At 47.7% G+C, this 26,720-nt stretch overlaps 1 protein-coding gene across 5 annotated transcripts in view; it reads left to right on the forward strand.

The window, feature by feature from the left end:
* The window catches only part of Scgdelta (sarcoglycan delta), a 215,685-nt gene extending 189,443 nt beyond the window's left edge, over positions 1-26,242 (forward strand). For 4 of the 5 annotated variants that reach the window (XM_076819864.1, XM_076819866.1, XM_076819867.1 and 1 more), the window contains 4 exons: positions 7,593-7,869; positions 20,533-20,722; positions 22,889-23,081; positions 24,731-26,242. In XM_076819864.1, coding sequence (XP_076675979.1) covers positions 7,593-7,869; positions 20,533-20,722; positions 22,889-23,081; positions 24,731-25,076 — 1,006 coding nt within the window. In that variant the 3' untranslated portion in view covers positions 25,077-26,242. Of the gene's footprint in view, positions 1-7,054; positions 7,184-7,592; positions 7,870-20,532; positions 20,723-22,888; positions 23,082-24,730 lie in introns of those variants that run through there. The other variant, XM_076819869.1, reaches the window with a different exon arrangement.
* The last annotated feature ends 478 nt before the right edge of the window (positions 26,243-26,720 follow it).

Here is a 26,720-nt window from a genome sequence, read left to right on the forward strand (position 1 = left end):
TATCGGGCCGCGATCGATCATCGAAACGGGTGGCGAAGGTGGGAAGAGCGAGGGGGCTATCAGAGGGAAAACGGCGGAATGCCGATGACGATGATTGATATTAATGACGGGAGCCTGTGCTACCACCGAAAACGAGAGAGCTAACCGGCCGGGCTGTATACATGCTGGCGTTAATAATCGACGCACCTGCCCTTTTAATTTACTTCGTCGGCTGTTCACCGACGGTATCGATGATGCCGGCCGAATAATCGGCCTGTAAACCGCTTATCTCTCTTTGCCCGTTAAACGCCAACCATCTCGCGGTACGGGCCCGCATCGGACTCGTTAGCGTTGCACGCGAATGGGATTGGAGACAACGGCCAGAGATCCGCGATAAAGTGTTTATTTTCGCGGTCCGCCTCTGCGCGCCCTTAACGGATAGGGCTCGCGCGGGCGTAAATCACCCAGACGATTCCACGAGATTTCCACGGCCAAGCGCGTATTTCACGGGGATTCTCGACGCGTGCGAGCAATTCGTCACGAATCGCGATGAAACCGAAGTGGGATTTTTCGGGGGATTTTTTTCTGCTTCCGCCGGCTGGCTGTCGAAGAAATTGGAACGAAATGGGCGAGGTTATGGGGACGTTGTTTGGCACGCTGGAGCTACGTGGAACATTGGGGATTTGTGGATTTGTAAGTCCCACGTAGGCTTTTAAGAATTCTCCAAGGGGATGGGGCTGTCATTTCGAAGAGGATCCTAGTTAAATTGTAGGACTTAAGGGGTCATGCTCAGTCAGGAGGTCGAGAAAAGGGTGGTCTTTGGAAATTTTTTACTCAAAAGCTATAACACATTTCTCAAAAAATATTTTTTCCTTTTAAGGATTGCATCTAGCACCGTGCATCGTAATTTTTTTATTTAAAAATATTTATCAATAACTAAGTTATGGTCCATCACTCGAAGGTTCTCTAAAAAAAACAGCTTCTGCGGTGACCACTGCTGCTCGAAAGTCGATCATCTGAAATAAAAAATTCAAAAGAATTTACTTATTATATTATATTATCTAGTATTTGAACGAAGGATTTTTCGAAATATTGATTTGGGAAAAAATGGCTGAGGTTTAAAGTAAAAGTTTCAATTTTTATCATAAATCATGGCTGATTTTCGTCAATTAAAAGGAAACTAAGCATCGGATAAAAAAATCCTTCGTTCAAATACTAGATAATATAATATAATAAGTAAATTCTTTTGAATTTTTTATTTTAGGTGATCGACTTTCGAGCAACAGTGGCCACCCCAGAAGCCTTTTTATTTAGAGAGCCTTCGAGTGATGGACAATAACTTAGTTATTGATAAATATTTTTAAATGAAAAAATTACGATGCAAGGTACTAGACGCAATCCTTGAAAGGAAAAAAGATTTGTTGAGAAATGTATTATAGCTTTTGGGTAAAAAATTTCCAAAGACCACCCTTTTTTCAGCCTCCTGACTGAGCATGACCCCTTAATGGGGAAACAGATGGGAGGATGTTAAACGTTCTCAGGTGGACGTTTTTATGAAACGTGGATTTAAACATTCATGCTTCCGTAATTCTGCTGCGATTTAATTAGTTGTCAAGTACCGTGATAGCCGAGGTGCAGGGTGAAGGACTGCGACCTGGGTGACCACGTCTAGGTAATGCGTTTGGAAACTACTTAACTTCTGCTGCAGGAGACATGAATGTTTAAAGTCGCAGGTATTTAGGAAAATGCCTGGCTTTCTAAGATAATTACTTCCACCGTCTTGCGCCATGAAATTCCTAATTGGAATTACTTTCAATGTCTTCGTTATTCTACACTGCGCAGTAGAAACGGCGTGTACATAGTCAGACCTCCTACAAACCACCCTTAAATCCCGCGATCAGAAATTAATCACATTCCATTCAAATTAATTTTTTCTCAAAACGCCACCCTAAATTCTCTCCTTCGTCCGCTCCTTGGCTCGCAGCAATTCGCAAATCCGTATCCAATATTGATAGAGACGGCAATAAGAACAATGTCGGAGGAAGAAGCGTCGCCTCGCGCCAGGAAGGAAAGCGATTTCTCCGAGGAAATGTAATTTGTTCCTCGCCCCTTGTACGAACGCTGTGGAACATATTTTCGGAATAATGGCAAATCGAGGGGGGTTATCACGGCTCCCAGATTCCCTGGTAGCTGGATGGCCAGTCGATGTTTGATCTCATGATTGAATCGCACGGCCAATAACTGACCGCCCTTACGGGGTTTTGCGAGACCCTCGAGAAATATCGGATCCCATTCCGATGTCCTGGCACGAGGATGTTCTCCTCGCTGCCCGTGAGCGCGGGACCGGACGACAAAAAACAATCGAATCGATGGAACGAGCGGGTATTCGAACAACTACGCGGCTAAGTGAATTTCGTGCGAAAGGAGCGCAAGTGGTTGGCGAACTTAACGTAAGTCGACGCGAGTCGCGTCACGCGTGGATTAAAGGAGCGCGAACGATTCCCAGATTCATATACAATATCGCGGACGGTCGATCTCCGTAATTGCCCCCACAATGATAATCCAGAGCTGTGGGTAGCGGGACGGCACCGACATTGTCGAATATCAGCTGGGGCAATTTTATTTCAATGAAGTGCCCGATGCGGTAAAATTGAAAAAGGGCGGGCGGCGGGGGCGTAATTTCCGCGGCAAACTAGACGGGGACGGTCGTACTGTAAACCTCTGACATTTTTCATGGAAATTGCCGAGCAATTTCCGCGCTGTCCTGCCCGGGGAAGAATAGCTGGAAAGAAAGAAGGTGAAAGGGGAGCGGGGAGTGGTGGGAAGAGGCAGCGGAGATGTAAAAAGGGCTCGCGCCGCTGCCGAGTGCTTCTCAATGCTATGACGAACGAGTCTATTAGCGGCGATTCCAGTTAAACTATGTTTGGCTTGCGGCGATGCCACCCCCATCGTACCGAACCAGGACCACACCAGGAGGCTGGTCTCGACACCACCACCGAGCCAGACCTTCGCAACGGGGTTGCCCAACGTCTCTCTAACTAACCTTCCGTATCGCCCGACCTTCCTTTGCACCCTTTCGTCCTTGCGGAAGAGCCGCAGAGCTGCGGTATTCGACTAACCGCCCGATAAGCCCTTGGTTCTCCAGCAACAACGTAGCCAGGAAAATAATTAACCTGTATGCTTTGGAACCACCTAGTGGGGCCCTTTTACTGCGCCACGCTTCCTGGTTAACGTGGCGGATAACGAAATACATGAGTGTATTTAGCAAACACGTATGTGGGCTTCTACGCGTTCTTCATGCGTGGAGAACGTTGAGTGAAACGAACTGAATGTAAACACGTAGGAGCTAGTTCGCGACCGTACGGTTACGAATACAGATTGGAATGATATAGCTCTTCGGTAGTTTGTGTGATCGTTAATGTATTACTGTGATTAGTGTTATTGAAGTCCAAGTGGGATGCTCAATGGTGAATACGTAGGTATTGATATTTGTTTCCGTGTTCACGGAGTAGCAGAACGTGGAACAGATTTGTTCTTTGTAATCCGGTGCTCTTGGTACCTAATAGAAACTAAATGTTTAGCAAAGAATTAGAGTATATTGCTATCGTAGGAGGCAGGAACGTTAAAGCAACCATATAAACATCTACCACAGCTACGTAATTAATTACACAGGAAGAATATTCAGAATGGAATGTGCATGAGAGTAAAACGAGCAAGCGAAGCGTTTAATTCTAAAGTGGAGTCTCCTTTGAAATCGTAATTGTCCCGCACAAAGTCCGATTTAATATAGTTTCACAATCTTTCCGAGAGTCTTTCAGACTTGTTAAATACTTGTTCCGTCTGGGAACCTGGGTTATGACCCACATTTCCCTCCTTTACGTATTCCGCCGCGCGGACAATAAACCCGAGGCTGCCCGTTCCTCCCTTTTCTTTCGATCGGCGGGGAGGACCGCGAGAATTGACCCGCTCGCGAGTGCACCGTGTCGTGTATAATTCGAAAACACTTGACTGAGAGTTTCCACGGCTTCTTTACCGGCGATAATCGCCCGACCAGCTTCCAGACGTTCCGAAATTCTCTTAAAGCTTCGTAGTTGGCTCTGTTCGAAGCACACCAGGCGTCCAAAGGAATCCTGTCGATCGTAATCGGCCGCGCCGTAGACCGCCTCCGCTGCAGTGCCCTCTGTTCTCAGGGAATTTGCAGGAAGATTGACCCCTCGGATCGACTCAGCCAGTCTTTCGCATTTTTGCCCGTCGCGAAACAGGAACTATGCCCCTTCCATGAAACTTTCATCAAAGTTTGGTTCCCGTTATTCCCCAAGGAACATGTTAATCCTGAAACTTGCAAGATCTATCCCTCTATAGTGTGTACTTTCGGTGAAAGGTACTTATGAGAGATTTAATCCTTCGCTGAAATTCTTCCAGACTTACCCCAAATACGTCCATCTTCCACAAGCAGCAAAATTTTAAGCAACAAAATGGGGTACAAGAAAGCTGATCGAGAATATTGCCTCCCACAAACAATGATTAGAACGTTATGTCCAAAAATTTAAACAGGGAAATGAAGTGATCTTGGGTTTACTATTAGCACCAGTTAAGGGGTCATGCTCACTCAGGAGGCCGAAAAAAGGGTGGTCTTTGGAAATTTTTTACTCAAAAGCTATAACACATTCCTCAAAAAATCTTTTTTCCTTTTAAGGATTGCATCTAGTACCGTGCATCGTAATTTTTTTATTTAAAAATATTAATCAGTAACTAAGTTATGGCCCATCACTCGAAGGATCTCTAAACAAAAGGCTTCTGCGGTGACCACTGCCACTCGAAAGTCGATCATCTGAAATAAAAAATTCAAAAGAATTTACTTATTATATTGAATTGTCTAGTATTTGAACGAAGGTTTTTTCGAAATATTGATTGGGGAAAAAATGGCTGATGTTTAATGTAAAAGTTTCAATTTTTATCATAAATCATGCCTGATTTTCATCAATTAAAAGAAAACTAAGCATTGGATAAAATAATCCTTCGTTCAAATAGTAGATAATATAATATATAAAGTGTTAACTTACAGTTATATATTGATTCGTAAAAATTTAAGTGAAAGATATAATTATCAATTTTTTTGCATTTTTGCTTAGGTTCCCCATCGTTTCCTAACCCCACTTCCCCTACGTTTCCTAATTTCTCGCGTTCGGTGAATGCATTTCCATAATACCCCTTCCCCACCTTCCAGGTGAACAAGTTTGTTTCGTTTAATTCGTTTTATACAAAAGCGCTATTCATCACGGAAGTTGTGGGCGCAGATGATACGAGAAATGGGCGCGGGAAAAAAAGAAGGCAGTGTGTAACACGGTCGTACGTTAGTACAGTGATAATTTCGCAACTTGTAATGCTCTTTGCGCTTGGAACTGTGAAATTATGGGTGGCCGCGCTAACTTCGCGTTACGTCAAAAGTTCCTGGCGACCGTTTAACATACGTCCAACGCTATTTATGACCCGCGAAATATTTCCCAGCGTTGTAATTGCCCCTTGAAGCCGAATTCACGGGTACTCGGCTTCCCCGTTTTCTCTCCTTCTCGCCTGTCCGTCAAATATACGCACGTCACGCATCCAGCATGCTTTGCCTAATCCTAAATACGCAGGCGAGTGATATTTCATTGTTAATTCGAGAGGCACGGCGCGCGGCAAAATTACACCGCTAAGTAGGCAGCTCGAGAATCTTTCAGTCGCAAGCCTCAAGGATTTTCGAATGGATACTACACAATAATATTAGCGAAATCGAGATGATCCCGATACAGTGTGTAGTAACAGAATACCAATCGCCACGTGGAGAGCGTAGATCGTAGAGGGAATAGAAAGTCGAGCACCTTCATTCCCAAGATCGTAGCAAAGATTCGCTCCGCTGGAATTAATTACTAGGTACTTTGCTATGTCGCTGATCATTATTTGCTCTTAGTCGCCGTGGCAAGGGCCTGGGAAGTTTGCGTGACAGCAGTACCTACAGATCCCGTTCTAATTAGAATGCCAAGCTCGCCTGTCGCGTTCTTCCACGTGCTCGTATTTTGTTTGCGACCGCCCGTTCGGGGTCCACGAGCAACGGGGGACAGGCGCTAGAAATTAATATCGAAAATCACGCGGGAATCCGAAAAAGCCCCGCGGAGATTAAGGACCTTCGTTAAATACAATCTTCGATGAGGCGTGCAGCTGCGCCGCTGTAACCGCCGACGGTCCTTTCTCTTCCCATCCTTTTTCCTCTCCTCGTCCATTCCCTTTCCTCTCCGCTGTTGCTGAAAATCCTGCACGCTTGCTGGTCCTGAAAAGCAAGGTTGCGGGTCCCTTCCCTCGCTGGGGCTTATCTTCGGAGCTTTTAATTCCGAGCGACCGAGCTCTTTATATCCGCGAGAGGTATAATTATCCGCAAGAAGGCGGAGGGGTGGCATTGAATATTTTAGCTTCTGCTCCATTCCCCTTTCTCTCTCTCTCTCTCTCTCTCTCTCTCACCCTGTCCCTCCCACACAGACTCTCGTTTCCCCTTTCTCCACGGTTTTCTCGCGCGTCTCTCGGTGTTTTCGCTCCCTCCCTTCTCTTCTGCCAGCGCGAAACGAAAATAAAAACGAGTCGCCGCGTTCCGAACGAGGAACAGGGTCGAGGAGACAGGCACAAGGAAACGCTGGTAAAAGACGGTTCCGAGTGTTCCAGATCCCCCCCCGCCCTTCTGGGGCCGGCGAGAGAAGAGATTAGGATGCAAAGTTACGTCCGCTATTTTGCGGACAGATTTACATAAGTTCCCCTCATTTCTTTCCGCCCCTTTTTCCCGCCGTCCCTTTAATCGTTCCCACCTCCCCTCGGCTGTCGCCGTTCGTTCATATTTCATGTGTGCGCGCGCTCACGGCCGCTAATTATCTGCCATTTGATAATCCCCGGGTTTGCTCCCTCTTTTTCGACATTTCGTACGCGGAATTTTATCACCGTCTATTTGCCTCGCTAATTTTCGACTCACCTTTTCTTCTACGCGCGGCCACCATCGACGTTCTCCTTTTCTACCACCCCCTCGATCCTGGGAACCGGGCGTTCCGGGGGGAGCAGAAGAATTCCGCGAGTCATTACCGCCCGGGGGAGGAAAAAAGAATGCGTGCATGAGCCAAAATGGACTTTGGTGGAGTGGATGTTTGGACGCCGGGCACGTATGCGTCTCGAAGTTGCGCAGGCTGTTGCTGCCGAGCAAAAACTGCAGATCGCTCTTCCGTGACGTATTTTTCTTTCGCGGCCAATTCCGTGCAGCTGGCGTGCAAGAATTAAGTATAAATCGTTGATATATCATCGGCCTAGAAGGATCCCGCAATTAAGGGGTTATTAAGCGCTGGCAATTGTGCTCTCCGCGTGCAAATTATTGCTTTAGAGTCTATCGAGGAGCCCGTCGTATTACAGTAGAACCATATAGAGAATAATGGTTACTTGCTGGTGGAGAATTAATTTAAACGAAGCTGAAGGACTGTGACGATGAGATATATTTCTCAACACTTTGACAGTAATGTTGGGACAGGGGTTCTGCGATATAATAGGTTTCGATTGTTTCAAGGTCAGCTCGCGAACGTGATCGCGCTGGTTTCTGATTTCAGGATGACAAGAGGGCAAGGAGGCTGGTCCGATGAGCCGTGCACCTCGACCAGCGGTCGTAACGTGATACGACAGTCGGCGGGACAATCGTCCAGGGCAACACCCCCAGCCCTCGAGGACCGCGCTTCCGGCGGCGCGTCCTGCAAAGGCGGATTCAGGTTCGGCGTGTACGGCTGGAGAAAACTGTGTTTATACTTGCTGGTGCTGACCCTGATGGTGATCATGATCCTGAATCTGGCTCTCACCGTTTGGCTGTTCAAAGTCATGAGATTCAGTTCAGTGAGTACACAGAGCAGCTCCTACACGCGTGTTTGCGCAAAATTAGAATTTGCTAGAGCCTCCCCTCGCGTAAAGAAATTAATGCCCGCAACATCCTTCTGGCAACGAGGTAACGCAGCGGCCATTTTTCCGGCCCGAAATTATATCCAGAATTGCGCAGCCACGGCTCTTTGTGGAATACTGCCACGGTCATTTTCCCTTGCCCATACACCTCCACCCCGCCGTCGTTGGGCAGCTTTTCAAGTGCATCGCCGCGCCGTGTCCATTCGTGTTATTCCCCGCATGCCGCGCGCAGCAGAGACGGCGGGGATGCTGCCACGATCGCTGACTTTGATATCCAGTAAGCAGAAACGGTGGATGTACGTCCACGGTGACTATACACACCGAAATACAACGAAGCGCCGCTTTGGTTATGCAAACCCCGGGTGCAGGCAACCGTCGTAAACCGAAAATCCGTGGCGGGGTCCTTTTGTTCGGTAATGAAGCCCGATTCGCCGACGGTTCCGAGAGAGATCGTCTTGTTCTCTGCGATGCCAATCGATGCGAATACGGGACACCGACTCCGTTACACTTGCTGGTTTCGCTTGCAAAGTATCGCTTCGGAATTCATCTGGCGAAATATAAGCGCGTGTGACGGAATGCGGTAAAATCGAGAGAGTAGATTAGGCGAAAAGAAAGGTGCTACTTGTCGGCCTCTGAAATTAAACTTTTTAAATAACTAATAGAGTAATTAAGGAAGTGTCCTGCTTTACAAAGTCCAAAAAAATGATTGTTTCGCGAATTTTTTTGAAAGGGAAAGGAACAATTGATCTTCGTAAACTTTTAGGTATATTTAAACATGTATTCGATGATTACAAAAAACATTTTTTTCTCATAAAATCATAAAATATGGTAGATTCATCAGCCGATTCTCGGAGCGCTTTGCCACTGCAGTCTCCAATTGGACACTCCCTTAAGGGTGTACAGGGAACAATATACTTCCATGATAAAGTAAAGTTCGGATGGGAGCATTTTCGGCAAGATGAATACAAGTTTCGTGGCAAAAGATTGATCTTTTCACGTATAGCCTCCGCGTCTGACTTATCATTGACCAGATTCACTTGCGAGATCCTGAACCACGCACAGAGCCCCCATTCTTGCAGTAATAGCTACTAATTTCAGTCACGTGTAGCATAGTGTCTACGTCAGTAATATGACAGATCGAATACACTCGAAATGGCCACGTATAAATTACAATGGCATCGACATCACATCCGAAACTTTTAGACAATAGGCCGAAGGTGCTAGATCTTCTACCACCACACTTCTCATCTCTACACCCGTATCTACGTCCTCAGCCGTTCCCCACGCGGCCACGGATATTAATTGGATTCGTCAACAGTAATCCCGCCGATATTACTCAAAAGCTCAAAACGTTCCCAATCGCGGCGCAACTTCCTCAGGCACGCCGTGCGCGCAGAATTCCCAGGGCTCGTCAGAATCGACTCGTGTCTCGCGGTGGGAGTTTAGTTTCACCCGGAGTTCTGTTGCTGGAACAACAATAGAAAGAAGAATACGTAATTAGTAGCGAATGGGTACTGGGACCGTGGCAGCTGCGGGCCACCATTTATCCGCGCTACCTGTTTCTCCCGCAAGGAGACCGTCATTCGCGCCCGCCGCTTCTTCCCAATTCCGGGGATCAGTTGTAATTAACCCTCGCGAGCCTGTTCAGAGGTGGCTCGTTAAAGCAGGCTTGATAACAAGCGTCGAAACGAGCGCGGTCGTTAGAAAAATCCTACCAGCGGCGGCGTTCGTTGTTTCATTATCGTTATTGCCAAAATCCAGGCCGGTCCGCTAACGCGATATTTAACCGCGCTGAGTAATAACGCCGAGGTCCGCGCGTAACCTTTCGCCGGGCGGATTTATCGCGGCCCCGTGCGAATGTCGCGAGCGTAACTCCGCGGGGCGTAATTAACGCCGCTGGAATTTTATTCACGCGACGAGCGGTATTTGGCCGCGATCGTTCTCGCGGTCCTGAGCCGACGTCGATCACGCTCGAACCTCGACTCTCGCCGGTGTATTCCGAATTCGCGAAGAAGGTGCTTCCACCCCTTCGGAGTTGGCGCAGGCCGTAGCTACTTAGTTTAAAACAGATGCGAAGTGCGCGAATGGTATGTAGGAAAGGGAAGTCGTAATGGTGTTTCGGGGGCTGTTAGAGCAGCCACTTTTTGTTCATTCAATTATTTCTAACACGCGCGTCGGATCCATCGACAAGCCAGCGACGAAGGCCGCGCCCCCACCTTAACCCTGTCGATTAAGGTAAAGACGATAGAGAAATCCCTTTCTATATCCCTCTTCGGGAGCATTGAGACCCGCCTATATCCACCATTATCGAATTTATTTGAAATCGAAAGGAGCCCCCGCGATCAGGCGCAACGATCCCTCGATAGGAGCTAAACTCGTTGGAAATTGAGTATCAATCCGTAAGTAAGGAGCCTGCGAGCGGCAGGGATACCCCGTGGGAAATGTAAGCCCCCGCCGTTTCTTTCGCACCTTCTTTCTTCGTCCTTCTCCTCAGCCGGCTATCTCCACTCCCGAGCATTCCCTCGTTTCACATCTCCCCGTTCCCGCTGTTGTTTCCCCCGGACGTAATTCGTTGGCCGTTGATGTCGCTCTCCCCCCCCGAAACGATTCCTCCCAACGCGTGAGTAATGCGTGTCGATTTTCTGCGCGCCAGTCGCGAAGGATACGTACGATCAAGATCAATGTTTCGCGGAGCCGAATGCCTTTTACTTTTGCACCACTTCTCTAATCGATCTAGCCATGTAAACGAGCCAGGTAAACGGTGCAATTTTATTATTCGAGCACCGTGAAACCGGAGGAAGTTGATCGAGCCCGCTGAGCCTCGAATTCCACCCCCCTATCATTTATTGAATTCTGAAGCGCTCGCGGGGGAAACGTGTAGCACGCAAAGTGAAATATACGGTGCCAACGAACTCCGGGAATCGATCTGGAAGTGTAAAACAGAACGGTTCGCGAGGCTTATAAAAATCCCGTCGTTACAAACGATAGTGGAAAGCAAGGAGCCGAGACGCGTAGACGCGGGATCCGGAATTCCCCGAGACGCGGCGGTTGATATCCATTCAGAAGTTCCTCTGCTCGTCTTATCCGAGAGCGATGCACTCGCGAGCCTGGAAATATTTTATGCCCTCCGTTCCTCCGCCCCCTCCGCCCCCCTGCCTCCTCCCCATCTTTATCCACCATTCTTTTCCACCTATTCATATTTGATGAGAGAGCCCCGGCCTCTCCGTTCGCGGCAACTCTCTTTACTATGGAATCGCGAATCCCGCTGGCTTTGGCCGATCCCTTCGAGAGAAAGACGTACGTGGAAATTAAATCGTTTCCCTCGGTTAAGAATCTCGCGCGACTCCTCGAAGCCATCGCCCCGAATCCATTAATCGTCGGGAGCCGGAGCGTTCGTTGTTTAACGACAGTAAGCTGCACGAGGCTATCGATTCCCAGCAGAGCGACAAGGGAATTTTCAATGCCAATGGAGGTTCGGTCCGAACTGAGCCGTGCCGATGTAAAATTTGTCCACTGGTCCGATGCATTCTCCGCTCGCAGCCAGGGCAATCCAATAATTCGATGGTTAAACTTTATCGATCCCTCGCTTTTGTATCTCCCTTCCCTCAGCCCGTGCCCACCCTCGGCTCAGTCGTAAAATTTCGCCCCCCCCCCCCCACCCCACCCCCTTGCATCGCGGATCTTCGCGTCGCTCCGAGCAGAATTTAGTGCGCGTACTCCGTCGTCGTAAAGTCGAGCCCCGCGCCGAACGAAAATTCATAACTAGCGGCGTTTCCAATATCTCCGCGCGGATCGAAAGGTCTTACGAGATCTTCGATTACGAACAATATATAATATAACCTGCAACGTTATGTCGGTCGGCCAGGCACGGTATACAGACACTATATTGCCACTAACGGCTTACCGTATACAGCCGCACGGAACAGATGCCCCTGCGCCAACCTAATATCGCCCGACGACCCCTGCAACCCTCGTATCCATAGAGAATTTCACCTGTATACATTCCTTGCCATATTACTCGCCGGATACAGCCAGCGGGTTTATACTCGGCGAGACTGTGTCAAGGTGAAACCCTCCTAGCGACGCTCAATGTGTCTCTATCCACATCTCCATCCCTCCCGTTTCGTTTTGTCGCGTATAATGGACGGGTGGCCCTCGAATGTTCAACCGCCAGCGGTTAGTCGAGGGGGCGCGAGTCTTTTTCATACGAGGCTTCCTAGCGCGACTGTGCTGACTGGGAAACGAAGCTTGGATGCAGAGTCTGCTAGTGTTCTCGCGTTCCTTAACCCTCCGTGGCCACACCTTTTTATAATCACAAATTTGTCACATAGGGTTCACTACACCCCGAGCGTCATTGTTTAGGTATCTTTTTTGTATTTTTTAATCTTTTAACTTTTGAGTGATAATTGTACATTCGTAATACTTTAGTTTATTATCAAAATGTTCGTGGTTCGCGTAGCAAATTGGGCGATTTACGCCGTAAGGTCGCATGTTCGATACAATGTTGTGATGTCGTTATATTAGGTGAAACGTGGCTAAATAGGGACATATCAACCGCTGAGCTTGGTTTTATTGGATATGATGTTTATCGGTGTGATGGGTCAGCGCTCACTAGTGGCTCATCTAGAGGTGGCGGTGTTCTTATTGCCGTGAAGAGCTCTCTACGAAGCAATGGTATTCAGTTAAATTGTCAGCACATAGAGCAACTAGCTATTCTTGTACAATTTGGCTCTATATCTACAGTGACTCGCATTAATATGCGGACACTTTTTAAAATCGCATAACTTTTTTAGAATTGGTCCAAACGACATGAGTTTTTTTGAGAAGCTAGACAGATTAGTTTGCTAAATGACGTATTTGGTCGTTTTGAAAAAAAATGTATTTGGTCGGAATAGCGAAAAGAATAGTAAAGGTCGATTTTTAAACTTTTTTTTGTGAGCTTGTAATGAAAATTAAAAAAAAACCGTTTGTAGATTGCAGTAAGTTGTATACGTGCCTAAAATTTCATCAAAATCGGTTAACGTTGCTCCGAGCTACAAACGTTTAAAGATCGCAGAATAAGGTCGAGAATCGCGAAAATTCCCAATATCAGCGATTTTGTTGAAAAAATGCTGATTTTTTTTAAAAAATCAGCATTTTTTATATGCGCTGTGTATTGCTATTTCTTTTTTCTTTTTTTCTTTTTCTCTGTTTTTGCTCGTGTACACTAATGGGACTTTATCCCGTATATATTATAATAATAATAATAATAATAATAATAATAATACTCATACAATCAATTTCTAATAGTCTTCTTCTTGAAATGTAAATTTTCATACGGTAAAATTTTTATTTTAAGAAGAACGATTTTCCACAGTTGTGGATAAAGCGATAGTTTTATTTTTTTTCTTCAATAAATCCCCTTGGGAAGTCACTGAGGCGCGAAATTTGAACTCGAAAATTGTTCTTGGGGTGCGATACATCCCGTGTAGCCACGAAGGGTTAATGATTTCAGTGCCTTATGGATTGATAGGTGCCACTTTAATGCGCGATTCGAATGTGAAAAGCTGAAGCGATGTTGATAGCGCGAAAGAAGATTTTCAACGTTGATCAGTGTTAGGGAAAGAGAAGAAACGGGAGAGGAGAGGACCCTCCCAAGCTGGGAAGCTAATAAACTTTCACGCAGGATGGTATGAAGAGAGCGCCCCTGGCAGACTTCACTTACAGCCAGGAAAACAAACGAGGTTCGCTCGCAGGCTTACGAGGATTTCCTGGAATTACCAGGGACTCTCTATAGACTCTCTTGGACTATCGCGAACGGTTTCATTGAATAGTTTCTAGGCCCACAAAGATCCTATCGAACATTAACTCGGTCAAGTCCTCCGGTAAGCGCATTCAGGTCCACGCGATTTCCAAGAAGCCAAACGCAACTGGAATTTCCAGTAGCAACAAAGTGACTGCCAAAGAACCCCCCCCTGCAAACTACCCAGCGTTACCAAACTTTCACCCCCCACTGTCCCACCCAACTTCGAAATACTGCCCCTCGCGATCAGTAGATCCACAAAGAAAGGGGGCGTCGATAAATAGTGAGACCCGGTCTCCGTGGATTAAATAAACGGTCATAAATTGTCGACATTTCTACAGACAAGTATGACGTTTCGAGAGAAAAAATGCTAAAAATGCAGATGGAACAGTGGCTGGCAGTGTTTGGGAAACATTGCGGAATCTCGCGTTTGCAGCACCCTTCTCCGCGGCGGACAGAAGTCGAAGTCGCCGGGGACAATGAATCCCCGATGGACGGGTTGGGCTAATTCGTCCAGTGTTCGCGCTTAACGACGAAGGTCAGTGGACCGACCGATCGATATTGATTCATCGGAAAAGTTTGCCCGTGCCGGCCAATAAATGCGTGAGGAATGGCCAGTCACCCCTGTGTACGTTCTACACAAGCGGCGTGATAGTATTAAAGGGTATCTATTATGGCGGTAGCGGGCAGCAAGTGCAAGTGCAATATAACGGGCACGCAGCCATGAATTTTGAGAGCACCGGTGTCATAGTTGTTGGCCGGCCGAATCGGGTCAAACGGATGGGTTTATCGGCGCGAGGCTGTAAGGCTGAATCTGGTTATATATTCTGCATCATTCTGCGTTAATGGCGTTACATGGTGCAGAGGTAACGGGGGTAGATCTCTGTATAGAATCTCTGACGCCCCCGCGATAAACTTTCACTTGTAGTAATTCATTAGTAATAGGATGCGTAGCGTTCGAATTTTCAGGCTACAGACGGCTGGCCCCGCTGAACAAGAAGCTGACGTGCCCGCATTCCGACAGATTAATTAAATTCTCCACCGTTTCGACGCACAAAACTTTCTGCCTCCAGGCTCGATAGACTAAAAGACAAGTTCGACTGACCACCTTGCGTCACGGAGCGAACAAAGCGGCGCGTTTTATCGGACTCGAGGGAAACAGAGTAATTACCCTGCCACGTAGCACACGATCAAAGTGGGGCGCCAGCAAAAAATGCAGTTTATTAAAAATTATAAACAACGCGCGGTCTCTGGTTGGCGAAACAAAGTTTCGAGGCACGTAGCTGGCGCGAGCCTGAGCGCCCATTGACGAGCTCTCTCTCTCTCCAGCTTTTCACGTATCCGCGGCACCTCGTTTGCTGCTCGTTTAAAGTCAATGCCCACACCCCCGCGCCATCAGCCCTCCCTGAATGCGTGGTCCTTCTTCTTTCACCTCTCACTCTCCGCCTCATTTTTAACCCCTCAACCCCGGAAAAGGGAGTCGTGCCGAGCAGGTAACCCGGGCGCGAAAAGGGAGGAGATCCTCTGTGGCTCTACCGCGTCGATGGGACCCGGTACCTTCGAGGCAGAGATTAATTAGAGAGCGAGGAATACAATAAATGATTATATCGAGGAAGAAGAAAGTGGGCACAGGCCGGCGACGGAAGCCGAGGAGGCCGAGACGAAGGGAAAACGAGACACCTGGAAAAGGCCGGGGAAGCATTATAAAGGATGATGCCAGGACCGAGACTGTACCGGCATTAATGATGCCCTTAGGGCGACCCGTCTCTTGGCATCTTCTTTGTAAATTATATGAAGAATTGTTCCCATCAGTGTAAAAACCGTATATATGTACATATTTATATACGCGCACGTACAGGTGGAGCATTTACATACGTACATAGAGGTACATAAACGCATTGTTATAAATAAGGACGAAAAGCAGGGTAGACGTCGCAGCTTCGTATCGGTTACCGTCCGTCTCGTTATCTTAAGAAAATGATCTGCAAGGACCGCTCATTATAAAGCACGACCCTTCCTTCGGGCTATCTGCCGCGTTTTATTCATCGACAGTCGCGCACACACACGCGCGCACAGGAATACACGCACAGGATTTACAGAGCATCGCAGTGGAAACAGAAAGGAGGGGGAGTAGCTTGGTTGCGCCGATATTCGTCCGCGCTCCGACGGGGGAATACCGCGATTGGTTTATCAATAGATTAACAATTCATTTCCCCAACGGCGGTAATGATAATTGCGCCGATTCGATCTGCCCGAGTAACGCGGAAAATTAATTCGCTTATTAACCACGGCGAGACCGATACACGACCTGACTTTGACCCCTCCGTCAATTCGGGCATCTCCTTTCGTCGTATCGATCCTCGTCTCTGTTTAATTGCCGACGCTCCTGTTCAAGTGTCCAACCGGTTCCAACTCCACCAGACCACCGTCATCCCCCGCCACGAATCCTGCCTCTCGCTCTTACCAAAACTCCCCCTCGAAGGACCGCGATTGCACGTCTTTCCTTTCCTTTCCACCCGTTCGCGGCGAACGAAACGAACTAATCCCAGGCAGCTGGAGCATCGACGCCACCGGGGGACCGGTATTGCCGCGTTCCGACCACGAAATCATACCCGACGTTGCTAAATCCTGGCCGGGGATAGCAGAACTCCCGGCCATCAGTACACCCCGCGATTTAATCCTTGCGCCGTGCGCGACGTAAAATAACACGAAATTGCAATGTCGCCGCGGCGCGGACTGCGGCGACGGGGGTCGGCCCCAGGGCACGGGGGTGGACCGGGTACTGTGGGTGGTGACAAGGCTGCGAGTCGGATTACTCGCGGCAGGAGTTAGGCGACTCCTGTCCAGCTCGGGATGATTACGTGAGGTGCATTAACGTTGGTGTACGGAACCGCCTGCATATGTATGATTACCGGTGCGGTTTATGTGCTGGCGCTCCGAGTGTCTTCCTCTCGCGGAGGGGTGGTTCCGCTGCCCGAGCGCGATCGGCTCGCGCCTGGCTCCAACTATCGTGCGCTAATCCCGACGGAGGGTTGTTTTATTGGGGGCGAGAGACGAACGATAGACGCGGAAAACTTTATCGAATTAGGCTCACCTGTAATTGGGGGGAGCGAGAATCGAGACAACCCGAGAGTAAGCTATTTCCATTTCAGCGGTTTTAACGGAGGAGCGGGGAAATTATTTTGTGGGAGCAGTGGGAATGTTAGGATAGAATTGTGTGAAATATAAGACGGAGGTAAGGGTACCAGATTTTTGTCAGAATATAAATACACGAGGAAGATTGTGGTGGCATAGAGTTACTTGCGGGGTGAGTGGCAAAGATCGATCGTCGCGGGAAAAAAGGATGGTACAATGGGTAAATTGGCCTGCTTGCGGCGAGGCCTTGGAAACGGGGCGCTCTTCCGAAGCCTGTAAATAACGCGCTTTGTATTAATTTATGGACGGCGAGAGCAGCCGGGTAGCGTCGTCCGACGGCGTCGTTACGATGATATACACGTGCAAGGGGTGTTATTTGGATTTCATTACGTTCCGCGTGGAGCACTCCTCGCGAACACTTCCTCCCCGACCAATGGGGCCTCGAGATCCTAAGAATCTCGAGCACCCTGGGGGAAATATCGGGGCCTCCGCGGCATCCGGTTGTCCGCCCGTCTAAGCGATCTCGAACGTTCGCGCTCGTGAATCGCTGAAGAGCGGCCGTGAACGACCAGGAAGAGACCATCCACGTTCTATTCCGTTTTATATTCCATCGTCCGACGGAGAAATTGCAAAGCCGCGTCTCAAAAGCTCGCGCTTTTAAACGTCATCCTCAGCTAGACAGCCACGAATATATCTCGAAATAAACAGGGCGCGTGGAATAACTCTGGCAGTCCCAGAAGAGGGAAGAGCAACGTCGCGGCGACGTGAATTCTAATCTCGAACAAAATTCGCGTAACTTCATCGACGAGGAATAGTTCGCGAGCTAATTGGACACGCGATTTCCCTCTGCAAATTTTACCGATTTTCTGGTTTAATTGATACACAGTGGAGGCACCTAAACAACTGTTCATACCATCGACGGCTAACGCAAGTAGGGGAAACTTGTACAAAACCGTATACCATAATTATTCCTGAGAATAAATGAAAGAATCCCACGCGGGTTTGGCAATTGTTTTCCGCTATATTGAACTGGTAGACAGCTCCAGCGAATTATTAAATTTATTCTGTTTTGAAGTGCTCTCATCTTATTTTCGACTGACTTTAAGTGGACTATATAGTGTTCTGGTAATTAGAATGTAACTTACATGAAGATATCTGTTAACAGTATCTATTTCTATTATATTTTGAAGATCGTAGCCGATTGTTGTTATTTTCATATTTAGCTGTAACCAAAAGTGTAGGTGCTTACGTCTTAATATAGAATATAGAACTGAATATAGAACAATCCGTAAGAGCTAAAAACCAAAAATTGACGAACAAAAAATGCAAACCAAAGATACGCAGAGAAAATAACTTTGAAAATAATTTTTGTGTATACATGACGAGCCACCTAATTGTAAGACAAACCACCTGAATAACTTCTATAATTATTGATATAGGAAAAAATGTTTGAGACAAGAGTTTGGTTCCGAGGGGTTCGTTACGTCGTGGAAAGAACTTAATACTATCGTTGTTACTTTAGATCGGGGCAAAAAGTTTTATTGTTAAATTAAGCAGCCTGTTTGAACTTTACAATTATATTTTTGTTATTTTGTGTTGTTTACGAAAACATTTAATAAACACCGTTCTCATTTGTTTTATAATTTAATAAATTATGGACCTAGAACTTTAAGTACCTGCACGGTTTAGGACAGGTTTCCCCAAGAAGAAGTAGATGCACCTGCAGTTTCTAGAACAGGCATGCTGTTCGATCGGAACTTTATCATCGGACCTTCCGTGGTCACTCGAAAGTTTAACGACGTCCGTACTTGCGCTTTTTACCTATCCAACGGTTCCTCGAGGCTGCTTTTCAACCGTACGACGATTCTAAAAAGCAACCGCGGCTACGGCCCTCTCGACGCCATTGGGGTTTACGGTTACGGCTAAGTACAGAGCAAAGAGATCGTATCGTTTTCCGAACGATTTGGCTAATCGAGTGGCGGCGCGATCGAAGGGAACCGCGGCCAGGGCCTCGCTTCCAGCTGCTGGAATTTAAACAAGGATCAAGTGCGACACGGTCATCAAGGACCTGAACGCTTTTCCTGATAATGGCTGCGTTCGTTTCAATTTCCAGCGCGCTGGGAGTTAATTGGCCGCGTTAGAAGGTAGCTGTATTCAACGAAGCCTGCTTTCTTGATGGATTTCTTCATCGCCATCGCGAATCAACTCGGTATACAAAGAGCTCCATAAAACTAACCAGAAACACCGAACTTGAAAGGTGCTGCTAACAAATTGATTCAATACCTCGTACAATTAAAATTTACCGCCGCTCGCCAAGCTCGATCGTACCCGGCCGTTGGTATCAGATCCTTGAATCATGGTTACCCGAGCTCCGTGGAAAAATTAACCGAACACTTAACTGGATCGTTTGCAAGCGTCTCGCGGCACGAAAAGCGCAATACATTCCCCGAGCGGAGAGCCAGAAAATCGTAAAGGCAGTTGTTCCGGTCGGACTTCGGTAAGCCAGGCCGAGTTGGCCGTGTACTGGCGTCTACCCAACTGCCACATTTCGTCCCGGACGATCGTAATAATAAGCGGGAACGGCGGTGCGGGACAGTATACGCGTGGCGATTGCTTCCAATCGAGTGGCTAATCATCGGAAACCAATGTAGACGACGGCCATGCCAAGGGAAAGGAGAACAGTATCCCCTTTCCCCACCTCCCTCGAGCCTGGCATTTTAAGTTTCACCCCCCTGCCTCCTCTTCTCCCCCTATCGACGAGGATAAAGCCGACGCGGACGCTTGAAATGCAATTACCACGCGTTATCGACGTTTACTCGAAGCTTCGATCGGCCGAAAAAATGAGTCGTCGATCAGGCCGGCGGCGCTCAGAAAGTGGAAGCTGCGGGGGGGTTGAAAAAAGTGGGGGAACAAAGTCCGGGTGGAAGATGCACGTCGGTGGCGCAATTAATGTAACGCGAAATTGAATTTCACGACCGAAATTGCGTTCCCCTGCATCCCCCCGTTCCACTCAACTGAGGGGAGGGGGGTAAGTATGTCGCGCGGAAGAATATCCGAAGTTTATGAGACGAATACGAGGAACGCGCAATGTGTCTACTTTATAGCGCGTTTCTCCGTTCGTCTCGTCGCTCGTTCCGCTCGATACACTCGAAGACTGCCGCCCCCGCTATCCAACCACGGTTAGGCGAGCTACCCCGTACCTACCCCGCGTCGAAATAAAATTCTGCCTACGCCACTGTTCCGATATTATGTCAGAGATATTTCAAAGTAGAGGGCCCCCAGCGTGGTTCGGCGTTCCGTAGCGTCGCGTACCTCATCGCCCGCATTTATTATTCAACCGTCTGAAACGGCAATAATGTCGGACGGTGGTATTTAATTTCGCCCCGTTGAATTATTGCGCGGGACTGCATCAAAATGTATCTATCCATCCCCCTTCTGGTTATCACCCGCCAGGACGCGAACCGCTAGGGGACAGGGTAGAGGGCGCACGTAGGAGGAAGGGGAGCGGAAGCCGGGATGAGAGTCGACCGAATTTCAATGCGAGGCCTATGGTTTCCGCGTTCGTGGACGATCGCGAAGGCGCCCGACCCAGAAAAGCCTTCGACAGAAAGAGCACCTCCCCCGCAGCTCCCACACGCCTCTCGCCGTTTTTATTTCCTCACAGTCATTTCCTCTTCTTTCAGGAGGGAATCGGCTCCCTGAAGGTGGTGCCCGGAGGGATCGAGCTGAGTGGTCAGGCCGCCATTCTCGATGCCCTCGTGGCCTCCAGCCTCAGATCCAGGCGCGGAAAGAATCTGGTTCTCGAGTCGTGGAGCAACTTCACCGCCTCGGCCAGGTCGCACGACGGGAGACAGCTGGCGCGGCTGACTGTCGGTGAGAAGCGAGTGTTCTTTGTTTTTTCAGTCGCTTGACGAATGTTGCAGATGGACGTGTTTGGCTATAGGCAGTGCTAAGTAGATTAACCAATATGCAAAATAAGCACTTGCTTAGGGGATCAGGAGAAAAGGGGGCAGTATAGAAATTATCTGAATTTTAAAATGTAACTTTGGTAGAAACAAGTTTTAGTCAAATCATCGGAAATACCTAAGAAATCGTACGTTGATTATAAGTGATCACCCTGTGTAAGAGGGCCTCAAACTCTTTTATGGAGTCATTCTACTTTGATCGGCCGAAAAATTAAGCTATTTGTAAAGATATTTTCTCGGTAAATACAACATATAATGAAATAAATCTTTTTGGTATTTATTGAGAAGAATTTTTTTAATTTGTTTTAATGGATTTTTTACAGGGTCAATGTGACACCTTAAAAAAAGAGGTTTGTTCATGGCGTAGGTGATTTCCCGGCTCAGGTTTATCCGAAACAAAAAATTCCAAAAGATTCTTAATCTATATGAGCGTCGCTATAGCCCCATAGCTCAATTAACAATTTTTGTCGAGAAATAACCGAGATTTTTCTCATGGAACACCCGAGAATACATCATTTTGGATGTTTTGACGAACTTTTTTTAAGAATCTTTTGGAATTTTTTGTTTTGTTTCACCTACACCATGAACATACTGCTCATTTAGGTGTAATATTGACACTGTAAAAAAACTATTAAAACAAATTTAACAAATTCTTTTTAATCTTTTCTTGTATAATATAAGAGTAGCTTAATAAATACCAAAAAAAGAATTATTTCATTATATGTGGCATTTACTCAGCAAAATATCTTTAAAAATAGCTTAATTTTTCGGCGGTTCAAAGTAGAATGACCCCTTAAGTGCTTAGATCCTCTGAGGGTTTTAATCTGGCCCTGCTATTAAGGGACCCGAAATCGATAGAAATGAGATTCGAAATGGTAGTGAAGGATTAGAATTTATTTAAGCTGTAAGATGATTACGAGCGGCGTGACGTAGATGAGCTTTTTGGGGGATTTCGATCTTGGTTTGATTTGTACTTCTGAAAGAAGAACGAGAGAAGAATGAATATACAAGGGTTTCCTGTTTCCCGATCCTGCATATCGATGCAACAATTACACTCCTCAAGGTTCCTCCAGCTTCAAATACCTCGAAGGTGACTGGGTATCTGCTTTTTCTCCACGGAAACGATGTATTTCACGCTGTTTCCTCGTGAGAAACAAAAGGAGGAATTCGAATATCGATAAAACACGGCAGCGCATCGTCAGATGGGCGCGTTAATGGACAGAACATTTTAGTCACGTCGGTTTTACAGGCACGAGATCAAATCGCGCGACAATCGACGAGTTGAAGACTCCAGCGCGACGTATTAACGCCGACGACAATCAGTATTCGAAACGTTCACTGAGATGGAATCGTCTAAACAATGGAAGTCATTCAATTCGTCCTTTCATACAGGGAACGTTGTCCTTGATAAAATATCTCTAGCCCAAATACTCTCGGAACCACTGTTCCCTTCTGAATTCGTCGCCTTCTAGTGAAGTATTTGGCGAAGCGAACTAACTCCAAACCTTCGCTAGCATTTTATTACACGAACGAGTGGTTGATAAAACTTAAATACGCCCACGATTACAAGAATACCGATCTTCCAACACTGTCGCGTCTCTAAGAGACTAGTCCCGCGAGAAATATCAAAATTGAGGACCTTGCGGCAAAAGGGACGTAGCTCGATCTTTATCAACTTCGAGTAAACTAGATAAAGCTGTTTATAAAACTATTCCCTTAACTTAACATTGAAAAGAGAGCATTAATTGATAAATATATATTTTCAGACAGTAAGGAATAGTCATTGAATTGATAAAATTTTTTGTGTCTATTTTTGGCGAATTTCTCAAATCTGGAGCTGCCCCTGACTGCAGCAGGGTAATGGGTGCAGGTTCGAAATTTGCAATAAATCGTTCATTTGTTATTGAATTTACATGAGAGCGGTGTAGAATTTTTGTACGCATATTACACGCCATAATTCAGAAGCTGTCATAAATGGAGCTGCACCGCTCTTGCTGGAAGGTCCTCGATTTCATTTTTCCGCGTTCCGGGTTGGAAAGCAGCGCTGGAAGGGTATGTTTTTGTCGTTTCGCAGGCGAGGATCGCGTGGACTGTGTGTCGAGAAGTTTCCGAATAACCGACCCTCGAGGTGGAATTCTCTTCTCGGCGGACAGGGAGCAGGTGGTGGTGGGCGCGGAGATGCTGAGGGTAACTGGCGACGGGGGTGCCGTATTCCAAGGCAGCGTTCAAACGCCTCTGGTCAGAGGGGAGTCGGGCCGTGGTCTCAGGTAATCACCAAACGGAAAAGAATAACCCTGCTTCTCGCTTCCCCGAATAATTCGCTGAATATTTCATCGTGCATGAATATCAGAGGCGCTTTCTCCTGCGGTCGAGGAGAGCGCTCTCGCGACTGGTCGCTAGTGTTTGTTCTGTATTTATTTCCGGGATGTCTAAAAGTGGAATCGACCCAGTTCCACAGACTTTCCGCGCATTTTCGGCTGGCTCTCGTCATCCGTGCGGTGTTCGTCGCTGACGGACTCGCGGATGCAGTCGTAAATGTGTACACAAATAACTTGCGATCTGATACGACTTTCCTTGCACTTGCGATTAGCTACTATAAGTCATCGAGCTGACATCGTGGTGTCTCTTTAGCACAGAGCGACGATTAAGGGGTCATTCCGGTTAGTGCGCCGATAAATTCAGCGAATTTCAGGAATTTATTGCGACGAGAATAATTACAGTAGTGGAATAAAACTTTTTTTCTATTTATTAAACTACATTTCTACAGTAAATAAAACATATAAAAGTAATAAAATTATTGTTTTTATATTGATATTTTATATTGATATTCGCATTCAGAAATGCAGAAATTAAGTAATGATGAGTGTTTGAAAAAATAGTTGCGTCATTCACTAAAAAATTTCACGCTAATTATGCAATAAAACTTATTAAACTTAATAATATTATTCCAGATTAAGGTACATCCATAGCACAATTTTATTAGAAATACAAAACTATTCGGTTTTTTTGCTGAACACTTGCGCCATTTGAAGTTACCCCGTTATTTTTATATAAAAAAACTGTTTGTTCCCTTCTTGCTTTAAAGTTTTAAAAAGATTGCATATGTAGTTCCCTTACAAAAAATTCCCCCAAAATTCTCGCGGCGATAGTCCTCTGAATTAGACCCCCGTTTCTCACCCGCGGGCTCGAACCAATATAGCTCCAACAATAATTGTTGAACTACCCCGAGTCGCGTACGCTTCGAGGGGCTGTAAGGTTATTAAGCATAAGGTATCCAATCGCTGATCTCTCGAGCTATCAATACCGTGGATTTCGCGATTGAACGAGCCGTTTCACCTCGAAACGGCAAGCACCGCGATTCCTGGTGGCTTAAAGCGGTGCATCGCGGCGGAAGTGGTCGCCTGTCAAAAAGGATGAAGCGGTTCGAGGCGGATGGCGCATCGGTACCGCGGTTATTGATAGTGTCGGCCAATTTACAGACGGATTTACGATTACAATAAAACTTTGCTCGCGCGGAAAATTATATTCATAGGATTGGATTTATGCCAGATATGAAATACCGAGGATCCCCGGGGCGCATCGGCGGAGCTGCGAGCAATAGGTCGATGGGGGTTTGGCGAGGGGGGAGCGGTGGTGGAGGGTGGTATCGGAGGAAAGGCACGGTCGAAGACGCCGCTTTACCGCTTCTTAGAAAGGAGAATCGATTATTGCGAACCTGACGTTGCAGCCGACTCGTCGATACCGTATTATTCTGCCGAGCGATATTACGCGGGTGTCCTCGGTTGCGTTCATTCCCTTCCGAGGCGGATCTCTTTCCATCCACGTGCACGCTCCGGAACGTCTATTTCCTACCCCAGCTACGATACCCGGAGAAACCGTGCGGTCTAACCGGGGCGAACCCATTCTTTGTCGGCAGGCTCGAGTCGGCGACCAGGTCGCTGAAGATCAGCGCGCCGCAGAGAGTGGCGATCGAGTCCTGGGCCAACGAGATATCAGCCTCCTGTCTGACCGATCTGAAGCTGCAAAGCTTGCACGGCGCCATCAGGCTGGAGGCGAAGACGGTGTTCATGAAGGGCCTGAAGACGGCTAGCCCCAGCCAGGGGCACTCCTCGAGGGAGCAGCAGCAACAGCACTCGTCCAGGGCGTCCTCCCATCAGAGCCAAAGGGACACCACCATCTACCAATTGTGTACCTGTGCTAACGGGAAACTGTTCCTCGCCAGGTCCGAGGGCACCTGTCAGGCCGACAAATCGATTTGCTAATACCCTGACGCGCGACTGAAACGAACCCCGATCGGTACCGTTCAGTTCCGCCGTGATCCGCTCTTCCCCTGCGATCCTTTCGAGCGCGCACCGGGTGATCGCGGGGAAACGACGCCGAGCGAACGAATTCGCGCTGAAACTGTGGATGGAAGTCGTAGAAACTCGAGCAGGTGGCGGTGTACAGTAGTCGAGGTCCTGAAAATCGCCCGAGGCCTTTCGCTTTTCGCTGGTGTATCCGTTCTAGAGCGCCGCTCCCACGCACTGGACCGAGGCGTTCTCTAGCGCGCTGGATCTGAGCGAGGAACATCTGAACGGGGTGACTCGCGTGCACCCTGCTGGGCAGGTGTTCAAGGACACTCCTGCACCCCTGGCGAAACGATCGAGCCAGGAGACGGCAGCTCCGCCAGGTCCAGCCGCCAGCCGCATGTATGTGTACGTAGCATTGTCGGCGACGCTACTCCGTGATGTATATCTTGTATATCGAATAAAACTGTCCGATTACCGGTAGGCAACGGCTGAATACATTGAATCGCCACCTCGTTCCTATCTGTCCCCGCCCCGTTAAGCTGAGTCGCCTCGCCGGCAGCCTGGTCCTTTCCGACCAGCCGATAGGCAACGACTCGCAGTTCCTTTGAGCCTGAAAAATGAGAGAGAGAGAGAGAGAAAGAGAGAGAGAGAGAGAGAGTGTGTGAACGTAAGCCAGAGTTTGGTGAACTAGTTCTTACAGTCGGGATAAAGTCAGAGGGCCGGTTCACCCGTTAATCGAAGGAGGTGAGTCGTTCGAAACGAGCTAACTGATTTTAGGTAGCCACGCCTGCATAGTGGACGAAACAAGGAACGACACAAATGACAGTTTTCCACTCGCCGAGTAACATCGGACAGGGCATCTCCTCTCGCGCCATTTCATTTTTCTATGTATTTGATACACGGCGAGGTCGAGGTAATCCTTCGTTGGCTCCAAACGGCCAATTGATTTTGTCCAGGCTATAGAGAACGAAGAAACGATTAGGGCAACGTTTATTTTGTAGCGTGTTTTACGACGAGAGCGGAGGGAGGGAGTTGTAGTTCATTGTAAAGGATCAGCTTGTGATCCAGCTTGTACGCTGTACATCGGCCATGTCCATTTATTTATGTATGTGGCAATAAAGTCGTTATTATTACTATTATTACTAACCATCGTACGGTCCTCTGTACTCTCGTCGACAGGTCTCGTCATCGATGGACACCGCTCGGTCCCAGGAGCCAGGTGAGTGCATCCAGCTTTCATCTCCGCCCGTAAGATCCCCATGGTTGAGAGCAGTGCACTATAGAGCAGTCATTAACCGATAGGAAAGATCCCCCCGGTCGCCGAGGAGAGCAGGAGCTTCGCAGGCGTTCATTCGAGCCTGATGCCCTCGATATCGACGGGAACTCAACCGGATGTGCACTATAGATCCCAGTCGCAGCGACCAGGACGCCGGCGCAGCCGCGAGCGCAGGCGGCGATAAACGATAACGGGCGCGAAATTAGGTGAAACGAAAATAGTTTCAAGGGAAGCCGATCTCGGAAGCATAATATAGTATATGTCAAGGGGCCTGACAGGTAGCAAGGGCAATCTCACCTAGTAGCCCCTTAAACGGCTCTGACGGCAAGGTAATTTTCTCG

Source organism: Andrena cerasifolii, chromosome 9 (genome assembly GCF_050908995.1).
Source record: "Andrena cerasifolii isolate SP2316 chromosome 9, iyAndCera1_principal, whole genome shotgun sequence".
NCBI lineage: Eukaryota > Metazoa > Arthropoda > Insecta > Hymenoptera > Andrenidae > Andrena > Andrena cerasifolii.